Consider the following 13453-nt stretch of genomic DNA (forward strand, 5'->3'; position numbering starts at 1 on the left):
TGCTGCCACCCTCTGCAGAGATGACATCCTCACAAGCCTCCCATCCACAAATGGGTGTGTAACCCTGGACTAAATAAGAATGACCGTGCAAATAATGGAAGAAATGAACACATGCTGTGTCCTTGTAACACAGAGGGGCGATTCTCTTCAGGGCAGTGGCCATTTGCATTTTTAATGACTCCAAAATAAAAATACAGACAATAAGGTGCAGGACAGACTAGCTGAAAACATACAATCCAGTATAAAACTGAAGGAATGGCCACCTAAGGACAAGAAGCATCGGAACACTACAGTGCAGAAGGAGGCCATTTGGCCCATTAAGCCTGCACCAACAACAATCCCACCCGGGCCCTGTAATCCCACCTATTTACCCCACAAATCCCCATGACATTAAGGGGCAATTTACCATGGCCATTCAACCTAACCTGCACATCTTTGGAGCGTGAGAGGAAACCGGAGCACCTGGAGGGAACACACACAGACACGGGGAAAATGTGCAAACTCCCCACAGACAGACACCCGAGGCTGGAATTGAACCCAGATCCCTGGTTCTATGAGGCAACAGTGCTAACCACTGTGCCACTGTAAATGATAAATCTGTAAAAAGCAGAATCATTTCTCTTGCACTTGTAAAATGTTGCCCATTTTAGACCACTCCATAACGTTTTAAAAATTTGCCATTCCACTATTTTTCACTATGCGCTCCGTAAACAATTCAGCATCCCATATATTGATTGCCACCTCACCATCACCAGCAGATGGCATCAATGCTCCATGGCTTTGTTACAACACATTCAGACTCTGAAATCAATTACACAAAGGCAGTTACAGCAGTCAATAATGGAATCCATATTTCTGCTTTTTGCATCATATCATCCAATTGCACGAGTTGGAAGTTAAATAATTTTTTCTTTTTTGTGGCCCGGACAGAAATGCAACTTTGAAATTTCCAACATCTCAAAACCATAGGTTGCTGCGTCAGCACTGGCTTTATGAAAAAGAAATGATTATTTTTTAATAAAAGAAAAAGCCTTTCAGAAATTCCAAATTATAGTGGCCCACAGTTTCCGCTTTGGGCAGCATCAGCAATCCAGGAGCAATTTGCACTCAAACTTGCCCCACTGACTTGGATATCAGGGGTAGCCAAGATGTGGAGATGCCGGCGTTGGACTGGGGTGGGCACAGTAAGAAGTCACACAACACCAGGTTAAAGACCAACAGGTTTATTTGGAACCACGAGCTTTCGGAGCGCTGCTCCTTCATCAGTTGACTCACCTGATGAAGGAGTAGCGCTCCGAAAACTCGTGATTCCAAATAAACCTGCTGGACTTTAACCCAGTGTTGTGAGACTTCTTACGACTGGATATCAGGAAAATTAAATATGTCAAGCACCAGGACAGATAGCAATTGCTTTTGTTAGAGTTACATTAAAGAAATTCCTTATATTTAAGGATCGTCAACTGGTGCAGCTTTGTTAATATAAATCGGTTTATGACAGAAAACAAAGATTTTTATCCAAAGATGTGCTGGTTCGGTGGATTTGCTATGCTAAATTGCCCCATAGTGTTAGGGGGATTAGCAGGGTAAATACGTGGGATTACAGGGATAGGGCCTGGGTGGGATTGTTGTCAGTGCAGACTCAAAGGGTCGAATGGCCTCCTTCTGCACTGAAGAGGTTCTCTTAATCAGAGTCTAGTCCATCAACTGGGAGTAACCCGATTTTAAATAATGGAAAACTTAAAAACTATACAGAAGGAATTACTAATTACAAAGACAAACAGTCGTCTGGTTCTTACTAAGTAATAAAGCAAAATGAAATGCTGTGAAACTATCCTATTAGCATCCTTGAACCTCAAAAGTCTACAAACAAGCGTATTCATCAGAAGCCTGGTGGTTTTGTGGGCAGGGTTGATTTCTAGCGAGACTCGTGCAAAATCATTGCTGAAATTCAATTTGCGCTGAATGTAATTTATGCTTAAAATTCCACCATCTTTTGGACTGATTTGGCCAATTTTAGAGGAATTGTGCCGCTTAAAAAAAAAGTGCAACTCTTGCCCACTTTCTTCGTACAACACACAGCATCAGGTATACAGGAGACAGGTACATGTTGAATACAGGAGTTGGGACGTCTTGTTGAAGTTGTACAAGACATTGGTAAGGCCACACTTGGAATACTGTGTGCAATTCTGGTCACCCTATTATAGAAAGGATATTATTAAACTAGAAAGAGTGCAGAAAAGATTTACTAGGATGCTACCGGGACTTGATGGACTGAGTTATAAGGAGAGGCTGAATAGACTGGGACTTTTTTCTCTGGAGCGTAGGAGGCTGAGGGGTGACCTTATAGAGGTCATTAAAATAATGAAGGGCATAGATCAGCTAGATAGTCAATATCTTTTCCCAAAGGTAGGTGAGCCTAAAACTAGAGGGCATAGGTTTAAGGTGAGAGGGGAGAGATACAAAAGTGTCCAGAGGGGCAATTTTTTCACACAGAGGGTGGTGAGTGTCTGGAACAAGCTGCCAGAGGTAGTAGTAGAGGCGGGTACAATTTTATCTTTTAAAAAGCATTTAGATAGTTACATGGGTAAGATGGGTATAGAGGGTTATGGGCCAAATGCGGGCAATTGGGATTAGTTTAGGGGTTTTAAATAAAAAAGGGCGGCATGGACAAGTTGGGCCGAAGGCCTGTTTCCATGCTGTAAACCTCTATGCAGGATGTAACTGAAAAATAATCACCCTGCCAAGCAACATTTATGGCAAGAGAAAGGGTTAAATTTTCAGGACGTTGACATTTTGTTCGACTTGTTAGATGTTAAATTAAGTTTTTAATCACAAGCCAGGGAGAAAAAATGAGGGAGAGGCACTGGGAGGGGCAGAAAAGAACAAAAGACACGGTCCATGAGAGGGTGAAGGGCAAGAGTGATTCAGCGAGGCCTCCTTCTGCTTCTGGTCTTGTCCCCACAAGTTGAAACAAGTCCACCCTGGAATCCCTACAGAGCAGGAGGCCATTCAGCCCATTGAGTCGGGATCAACAACAATCCAACTCAGGCCCATCCTTCAGGTTCAATTCGCGGCTTGGTCACCGTCTGTGCAGAGTCTGCACGCTCTCCCCGTGTCTGCATGGGTTTTTTCTGGGTGCTCCGCTTTCCTCTCACAGTTCGAAAGATGTGCTGGTTAGGTGCATTGGCTATGCTAAATTCTCCCTCTGTGCACCCGAACAGATGCCGAAGTGTGGCGACTAGGGGATTTTCATAGTAACGCCACTGCAGTATTAATGTAAGCTTACTTGTGATACTAACAAATAAACTTTAAAATGTTGGTGCAAGGTGATTGGGGTGATAATGGGACAAATAAAGATGGCATGGATAACATAGTCCACCAATATGGAGGATATGAAACACCCTCCTGTACTTCTACTGATGGGAATTGGTTATCTCAGTTGGCTAGATGGCAGGTTTGTAATGCCGAGTGATGACGATGGTGTGGGTTCAATTCCCATACCAGCTGAGGTTATTGGTGAAGAGCCCCCTTCTTAATCTTGCCCCTTGCCTGAGGTGTGATGATCCTCAGGTTAAATCACCACCAGTCCCCGCTGAAGGGGAGAACAGCCTATGGTCATCTGGGACTATGGTGACGTTACTTTTACATGTACTGATAGGGTACTCTATTCATTCTTTCAGTTTCCCCATTGCATCCAGTGTGCCTTCTTCCACCCCACTGCCTCCAAAATGTTAACCATTTCCAAACTGGAGGATTCGCCTCTATTATGGTAGGAAGAGCTTCAGCCATGTGCAACCTTGTTCCCACATTTTTCCCTCTGTCCCAGAACCAAAGCACGAACATAAACTTCCTCCACTCCATGCTCTGGTGCAGCCATCCTCCTTTATTTGATTTAGTTATCGAAAAAATAGGTGCTGAAATCTAAAACAGTCAACTCAACAGCAAGATCAGAAGGCTGTAAAGTGCCTAATAGGAAGATGTTCTTCAAACATGTTGAAGCTCATTGGAACAGTATCGGAGGCTGAGGACAGAAATGTCAGAGTGGGATGGAGAATTAAAATTGCAACCGAGTGGAAGCTTATCCTGTTCTTGCACAGTATACTAGGGTCACAAAAATAATGGTCCTTTTGTAATGCTGAATGGAGTGGAAGGATATGTTTGCTGGTAGCATTGCACTGGAGGTTGCAGGAAAGGCATAGGCTGATCCATTGAATGTGGAGGCTGGTGAGGTGAAAGATGAGGACAAAGTTGAGGACAAGGGGAACGCCATTTTGGTTAGAATCATATAGAATCCCTACAGTGCAGAAGGAGGCCATTTGGCCCATCAAGCCTGCATCAACAACAATCCCATCCAGGCCCTATCCCTGTAACCCCACGTATTTACCCAGCTAATCCCCCGACACTAAGGGCAATCAACCTAACCCGCACATCTTTGGACTGTGGATATGGAAAACGGAGCACCCGGAGAAAACCCACACAGACACGGGGAGAATATACAAACTCCACAGCCACCCAAGCCCGGAATTGAGCCCGGATCCCTGGTGCAGTGCTTACCACTGTGCCGCCATGTCGCCTTGGGAGAGAGAAGACAGATGAAGGAAAAATGTGGGAAATAGGTTACACATAGTCAAAGCTCTTTCAACCACAATAGAGGTGAATCCTATAATTTGGAAAAGGGCCAGCATTTCAGAAGCACTAATGTGGAAGGTGAATGGATGTTATGGAGATACTGGAAGAATGAATAGAGTCCATACAAGAGCCTGGATGTTTGAAAGTATAATCAACGTAGCTGTGTTAATCAATCCAGTCATTGAAGCAAATCCAAGTCCCCGTATTCTGACTGGCCTCATCAATAGCCAACTGGATGCAAGTAGTCATCCTGGCAAACGTGGCATTGGTCACCTGAGAAGTGCACTCTATGTAGTAGACTGAAAAATCCTGCAGCTACCACCAGCAGATCCCTGGACAGAGCGGAGGGTGAAAAAACACAGGGTTGTAGCACTGTAACTGAGAATATGTGACCACCCGGCAGATGAGCTTGGTCAGATTTTAGCAAGGACCCGCTGTTAAAGACTGCATCTCAAGGAACTATTGCTCAGTCATGTCCAAAGACTGTATACTCTGTAAAGCAGGACAATGCAGAGTTGCCTACTTCAAGCTACAGCTTTTGTTCACTCCCATCTTCTGGAATGGTGAGTGATACTACATTTGCCACAGTTGCCACTTATACAGGCTTTGTCCCAATGAGGCCAGTCGGAACAAGACGACCCTTCGATCTGCTGAGGAGAATGTAGCTGCTGCTGTTCTTCTTGATCATCAGAGGTGGCACGGTAGCACAGTGGTTAGCACTGCTGCTTCACAGCTCCAGGGACCTGGGTTCGAATCCTGGCTTGGGTCGCTGTCTGTGTGGAGTTTGCACATTCTCCCAGTGTCTGTGTGGGTTTCCTCCGGGTGCTCCAGTTTCCTCCCACAGTCCAAAGATGTGCGGGCTAGGTTGATTGGCCATTCTAAATTGCCCCTTAGTGTCCCGGGATGCATAAGTTAGAGGAGTTAGTGGGTAAATATGTAGGGATATGTGGATAGGGCCTGGGTGGGATTGTGGTTGGTGCAGACTCGATGGGCTAAATGGCCTTTCTGCACTGTAGGATTCTATGGTTCATGGTGGATGGAGTGGCACAAACTGTTTCCTTCCTGCTGAGATGGCCAGCAGCAGATCAAGGTCAAAAGGTCCCAGGTAATAGAAATGAACTCCAAAATGTTTGATAAATAGAAGCACTGGAAATACTCAGCAGGTCTGACATCATCTGTGGAGAGAGAAACAGAGTTAACATTGAATTGGATATGACTTCTTCAGAACTGAAGCTGGAAGAAATTGTGGGTTTCATGCCATTGAGGATGGGGAGGAAGAACAAGAGAGGAAGGTCAGGCATATGGCAAATTCGAAGACAAAGTCATGAGTAAAAGGCAGAGTGGTTATGGCTGCAGTAAAGAAAACAAAAGCACTTGAGAAACAGCATCTCATCTTCTGATTAGGTAGCTACTTTACAACCTTCTGGACTCAACATGGAATTCAAAAATTTTGGACCATGAACTCTCGCCCCCATTTTGATCTTTGTTTTGTCATTTGCTGGTCTGAATCTTGTTTTTCAAGTTTTTGCTTTCAGAGCAGTTCATTATTCTGCCATTCACACTCATTCTGGACAAATCCTTTGTTTACTCCACTCATTACTAACTTTGGTCTTTTGCTGCATGACATCCTTACTAATCTCTCCTGCCTCTATCTTTTCCCAGACCCCTTATGATCTTCACCAAACCACCCTCTTTCAACAGCTTGAAACTCATCACATTTCAACTTTCCTTCAGATCTGAAGACTTACTCGACTTAAAACAGTTTCTCCCTCTACGGCTGCTATCAGATCTGATTTCCAGCATCGCAATATTTTGTCTTTATTTCAAAAATATAAATCACCTTTATACCAGTGGAAGCAGACTCTCCGAACAAGGTCTGTTTGCAAAAGCCTTTCATTTAGGCAAGGGGTCAGCTGTCATCCATGCTCACCATCCAAGGTCCAAAACACTCATTCCAGGTTAAGCAGCGTTTTACTTACACCCCTTTCAATTTGGCCCATTGCATTTGCTGCTCCCAATGTGGTCTCCTCTATGTTGGAGAGGCCAAGCGTAGACTGGGTAACACCTTCAATCTGTGCACAATCAGGACCCTGACCTTCCCTTGCTTGCCATTTTAACACACAATCCTGCTCCCATGCCCTTGGCCTGCTGCAATGTTCCAATGAAACTTAACGCAAACTGGAGGAACAGCATCTCATCTTTCGACCAGGTACTTTACAGCCTTCCGGTCTCAACAGTGAATTCAACAACTTCAGACGATTAGCTCTACCCCACCTTGACTCCTTTGTGTGGTGAACCACTGTAACTACATGTATATGCCTGGACACACCCATGCTGCACCTGGCCGGAGACTCCTCCCTTTCCACCCAGAGTGAGGTATAAAGGTGATGGTTCCTCCTCCTCGTCTCAGTCCAGACCAGGTCAGCTACAAGGGTGTGCTCCTGTTCTTTGTGAATAAAAGCCTGTTAATTTCACTCACTCGCTGGAGTCTTCGTATCGTAATTGATAGTGCATCATTTTGTTTTCATTTTATTTAATTAACTGTTCTTTTATTCCTTGTCTTTATTTTTCTTCCACCCACTCTTTCCCCCTATTTTACCCCCTTTCCTTACCTTTTCTCCCCCTTTTTCTCAATTTTACCTCTCTCACACCCATACCTCCCCCCCCCCCCCCCCCCCGACATCTTCATCTGTCACAGTTTACCCTGATTTCAGCTTCTCTGCCGTTTGGCCATTCACATCTTTTATTCTATGAACTGCCATTAGCAGCCTTTCTCCTTGTTTTTGTGTCTATGACTCATCTTTCATTCCCTCACCCTACAGTATAAATATCTCCCACTTTCTATGCCTTTTAGCTTTGACAAGGGGTCACCTGGACTTGAAACGTCAGCTCTTTTTTCTCTCCTTACAGATGCTGCCAGACCTGCTGAGATTTTCTAGCATTTTCTCTTGTGGCTGTCATACTTCAGTAATTAAAGACTGTCTAGCGTATCAATTTCACAGCTTTGTCAATCCTCACTTTCGTGCTGTTGACTCTGGCAAGTTCCAAACAGGTGGGAAGCCTGGGTGCCACTGTCAAAGCCAGAATTGCCAAATCATCTGTCCACAGGGGTTTCCCATGCACCTCCAGAAACGCACTTGTTAAATGCAGAAATCAGTGGGATCATGTCAAGTTCCTGACATGCCACAAGTACCTTCCAAACCAGTATCTTTCACCACCTAAGACAAGGGCAACACATGCGAACACAACCAGTCTCTCGTCCAAGTCATGTATACCACCAGTCTGTTGAAAATATATAGAGCGGGATTTTATGGCCTCACTCATCCCGAAACTGTAAAATCCCGCCCGAGGTCAATGAACATTTCCATTGTCCACCCCTCGCCCACTCCGATCCTGTGGCCATAGTCGTTCCTGCAATATAACTGGATCAAAATCCTGGAATCCCCAATCTAACAGCATTGTTAATATAACTATATCACATGGACTGTAGTGGTTCAAGGCAGGGCGAACATCACACAAAACAAAATTAAGGGGTGTTAAAAATTGAAAAAAGTCAAGATCAAATTGTGTTCCCTACGCTGACGCATTAAATTTAACGGTGCAGAGTAATGTATTTAAATGAGGCTTCTGACAAATTCGCCGTTAAGACATTTTTCATCATGTACAGCACCCATCAAGCATGTTACTCAAAATAAAAACCTGCTAAAAATACTCAGCAGGTCAGGCATCATCTGTGTAGAGGGAAACAAGTTAGCGGTTCAGGTCAACGACCTTCCATTAAAAAGTTTGACAACTAGTCATGAACCTGAAACATTAGCTGTTTCTCTCTTCACAGGCGTTGCCTAATCAGAGTATCATTTTTGGTTTTTATTTCAGATTTCGAACATCTTCAACATTTTCATTTTGTCAGCTTGTCATTAGTCACTGTCAAATGCACTGAAGCTTGAGGTTTGTGTGACTGCTACATCTGTAATTTCTTTAAACCCTAGAGATTCCTCTGCTTTCAAGAACCCAAGCTTTCGCCACGTTCCATCTGAATGAACTTAAATAATTTCCCATCAGACTAAAGAATTCTCCATCTGTTGTACATGTCAACCAAAATTACTCTTCAATGATAAATTACCAGAATATGAACGCGACACTTAAAATAGAAAAAATAAATTAAAAAATGACTTCTTAATTTGAAAGAAAATCACACCAAGATATTTAGATATTTTATGCTGATAATTGACAAAGTCATTACTGGATAAGCAGGTTAAGATTCTGCCTACAGAAATGAGTCCAAATGGTGAATGAGATAGGACGAACATTATTATAATAAAACAGTATCTTTAGGAACACTTTTTAAGAACAAAATTTTCACATGAGCACTTACCACTGGAACAAAATTAAACTGGGAGAACAGCTCAACATTCTAAAATTAGAAATATTTTGTTATTCACATTTAACTTTTTAATGGTGAAGCCAAAGGTTTTTCCATTATCAATGATCAGAAAATGCGAATTAAACTAGTCAAGCCAGGGGTAGTTTGTTATCAAAAGAAAACCTCCACTCTGGATTCCACCGCACCATTAGAACTACGATAGTTATTAGAATAGATAAGTTTAGGGGGAGCTGAGAATTTGCACTTATGCAGCCAATGACAATTGTCAATACATTGAAATTGTGCTTTTTGTGATTAACCCGAAGGGAGTGGACATTGACAGAATCATCACCCCGCCACACAGAAAAGTATGAATTATAAAGTTCAGTACACGTGTAAAAGTAATTTTACTTTTATTGCACAAAAAGTACCAAGTCATTTTATTTTAAAATTATCGTTTCTTTTTCAGTTTCTGCGACTTGGATGCACTTCTGTTTTTGTTTTTATTCTTGTTCTTGACATTATGCGTTTCATAGTATCGAACGCCGACCTTCTTTGAGTGCTGCAGCCGGTTGAGTCTCCGCTTCTGCAAATATAAAATTGAACAGGTCAGTGTAATTGCTCAATGAGCTGAATGCTTCCCACTCGATGATCATTCATCAAAATTCACAACTAATAAAGCATCCCATCTCTTTATGCTTTATATAGAGTTCCTCCGAAAGTGAACCCCAGAACTTGGTGTGCTTCGTTTACATAATATGGCACTAATTTGTATTGTTACTTTTTAGCGATTTGCATATATGTACCATTGATCCCTATGCTCTTTTACCCCATTTAAACTCCACTGCCGAAGCAGTATCAACCCTGTTCTTGAGGAAAATGGACTTGCCTCTGTTGATACTGATTTGCCAGTTACACATCCATTCCACGTGTTTATTAATGTCTTGCATTGTGTTGCTTCCCCCCTTAATGTTGCCTACAACTCCTCAATTTGCTGTTCTCTGCAAATTTTGAAGTTGTACTACTGATTCGCAAGTTTGCATCATTTGTTAAGTCAGCTACACACTGCTCAAGAGTTTTGACAAGACGACAAGAAGAGTTTACCTCTTTGGATGAGAGCTTGAGAGGAGGTTGTGCATCATCGGGTTCATTTTGAGCTTTTCTCTTTCCCGCTGTACGGCCTGTAAATTGTTTTAACACAAGTTTACACAAAATGTTCTACTTCAAAAAGACAGCTAGAGACAGAAGACACTGGAGCCAATCTTTACTCTTTTATTTACAGTGTGATACTCTAAACTTTTACTCCCTATTTCAACCACATCACAGTTTTGGTACGAGCTCTTATATGCTAAAATGGGACTCCAATTAATGCCCTCCACCGTTTCTTTCATTCTTTCAAGGGTTGTGACTTTCACTGGCAAGGCCAGAATTTGTAGCCCATCCCTAATTGCCACTGAACCGCTGCAGCCTACATAATATATAATTAAACACAACTGATATCCAATTAACAAAGCAAGAACCCGTCGAGAAAACACCAATCCTTTGAAAAGGAGCCATGTTTCACATTTTGAAAATGATTTGATATTGGGATAGGGAGAGAAAAGATCTACACTTTTCCAATATTATCTGCGCCACGACTTAAGATTTTTATTTAAAAACAAATAAATTACAGATCACTACAAACTGCAATGGGGAACCAATCCAATGATTGTTTTAAGTTTAAAACTCAAGTAGAACACAGTTAAGACATTGAGATTAAAGTACTGAAAACAGCATCTTTCTGAGATCTGTATGAACCAGTGTTTTAAACACACTATATTTCCTGATGATGCAGTGAAGACCAGAAATGAAAGTAAAGGTTGCATTTTATCAGATGCAACTTAAATAATGGTTACTTGAAAATCTCAGCACAAATTTTTACAATTGAGAATTCAAATGCATATTTTTAACTGATTTCTGTGAAAAAGTTTGCAGAGAAGTTGATGATGCCAAAACTGTCTGAACTTACCCGTTCCTTTTGATTCCTCATCTTGATCAGTTGTCTCCTGTTCCGCCTTGGCAACCAATTTGGTAGTAAGTTCCTTGGGAATCCTAAAATATTAAAGTAGAATTTTGCACTTAGAAAACTTCCAAAACAAAATTTGCTGCTGTAGCAAAATCTGGAATTAAGAACATAAGAACTAGGAGCAGGAGTAGGCCATCCAATTTAACTTGGATTTTTAATTTGGAATGCTTAATGTTTGCTGCAATTGGGTGCCATCTCGTATAATTTTTGCTTTATCAACTAGGCTATAAAAGAGCTGCAGATTTATTACAGAAATTATGCCAACCTCACCGATGGAAAGTAGTACTAAACTCGATTTATCCAAGAGTTACCTCTGCTCTGGGGCTGGACAAAAAATATAAGCAGGGATCAAAAGGCCAGAGATCCACAGCAACAAATTCAGGAGTTCGGTACGTGGAAAAAGAGAGGTCATAACCAATTTTGAAAGACGAGGAAATGACCAAAAAAAAACTGAACAAAATAACGCACATGGGAAAAACTCACAAATGTCACATCAATATACTCTTTAGCTTCTCTTCAAAAGGGGACAGTCAAGTATTCAAGTAATACTCTCTGAACATGAAGATTATATGATTCACTTCAATAAGGTCATAAGCAATTCAACAGAATTTCATTTTACCTTTCTGCAACTATACTCTTTTGTTAAAAGCTCAGTTAAAGTTCAAAAAGAGGTGCTTTTCCACACTGATGTCACAATCTATTGTCTGAGAAAAAGGGGGAAGTCAATTCCATTTTTTAACTGACTGTTGGGAGACAGCCTGGAAAGATTTTTCCCAACCAAAGACTGGGTGTGTGTGTGTGTGTGTGTGTGTGTGTGTGTGTGTGTGTGTGTGGGGGGGGGGGGGGGGGGTCGTCTTTACTCTAAATTAAACTACTACATGGGGTTTTGTCTTGCACACATTTTGAACACAAATTCCCCTGCTATTTACATGCCTTCAAGCCATTAAAGTTGACAAGCTGTGGATGATACCAGTGCTCAGAGTATGGTATAATACATTGTCAAATGTTAAATGTGGCAAAAGGCTAAATTTTTCAGGTGATAAAAACCGAAGCTTATTTAAAAAACTGAAATAATTCAGGAAACAGCTCAGAAATGCTACTTGTCGATAATTCTGAAATTTTCGTACAAGCATATTTATGTGGAGATCCCCACCTACACCGCTCAATTAAACTTCCCCTACTAAATGGGCAGCATGTTGGCACAGTGGTTAGCACTGCTGCCTCACAGCGCCAGGGACCTAGGTTCGATTCCCGGCTTGGGTCACTGTGTGGAGTTTGCACATTCTTCCCGTGTCTGCGTGGGTTTCCTCCAGGTGCTCCGGTTTCCTCCCACGATCCAAAGATGTGCAGGTTAGGTGGATCTCCCTCAGTGTACCCGAACAAGCGCCGGAGTGTGGCGACTGGGGGATTTTCACAATGACTTCATTGCAAGGCGAATCTAAGCCTACTTGTGACTAATAAATAAACTTTAACTTTTGAAAATGGATAAACAAGAAAAACAGATACGATGGCTTGAGCAGCATAGTTTCTCTCTCATATGCAGGTCTACTTTTGATCTAGTATGATCGAGGATCAGGATGATAAAGGATAATTACATAGAAACAAAATGTTTAAGTGGTAGGATTATTGAAGGTTTAATGTAGCTGTGGGCTATACAGTATTGTTCAGTCTCTAGTCCACTTTATGCAGTAGTAGATTATGGATCACTACACTTAAACCTCACTGCAGACATTTTGCTCAAGCGCATATACCCCCATTTAGAAAATAGTCTACACTGTGGATTTTTCTCTCTCCAGAGTTCCATCAATGTGGCTGAGAAAGCTATCACCGGGGCCGGCAGATTCAACACTCCTTTTCCTGCCTATTGCAACGCTCTGCATTAAAAAGGGAAAATTTCACCTTGGGGTTTAGGAACTTTCTATTTGTGCTCTAATTCAGAATCAATAAAACAGGAATAGAATATCTCCTACTACACCAGTATGATATTATTCCATTTTACATGTCAAACATCCAGGGGCTTTTTTGAGTGAAACTGCCATTTTGCGCCAAATTGTGTTTTGAGCCTCTATCCACGCTGAGTTGAATTTAAAACCAGGAGTGCAAGACCAATTCATGAAAGTGTCTCTAAGTCTTATGCCCATTTAAAACAAAAATATATAAGGGATGTTAACCAAATTGCCTGCTACTTAAATCTGATCCTGCATAAATTCTCACTCAGTTAAAACCTACATCCTCAATGACCTATCCTGACATTTGGCTTTGAACTGCCCTACTCATCTCAATATTATCTGGAACATTGTCTCATCCCATCGTTGCAATTCCTCCAGTCTTCCAACTTCCAAAACATTCTGTCCCCTTGAATCCTGTTTCTTGTGTACCCTATTATTGGCAGCCAA

At 41.9% G+C, this 13453-nt stretch overlaps 1 protein-coding gene across 1 annotated transcript in view; it reads right to left on the minus strand.

Moving 5' to 3' along the window:
- Positions 1-9388: 9388 nt before the first annotated feature.
- The window catches only part of gnl2 (G protein nucleolar 2), a 30911-nt gene continuing 26846 nt past the window's right edge, over positions 9389-13453 (minus strand). The window contains exons 13-15 of the mRNA XM_078203482.1: positions 11001-11083; positions 10097-10173; positions 9389-9578 (exon numbers count right to left, since the gene is read on the minus strand). Of these exons, the coding sequence (XP_078059608.1) occupies positions 9444-9578; positions 10097-10173; positions 11001-11083 (295 nt within the window). The 3' untranslated portion in view covers positions 9389-9443. The remainder of the gene's footprint in view (positions 9579-10096; positions 10174-11000; positions 11084-13453) is intronic.

This window comes from Mustelus asterias, unplaced genomic scaffold (assembly GCF_964213995.1).
Source record: "Mustelus asterias unplaced genomic scaffold, sMusAst1.hap1.1 HAP1_SCAFFOLD_181, whole genome shotgun sequence".
In the NCBI taxonomy this organism is placed as follows: Eukaryota; Metazoa; Chordata; class Chondrichthyes; order Carcharhiniformes; family Triakidae; genus Mustelus; species Mustelus asterias.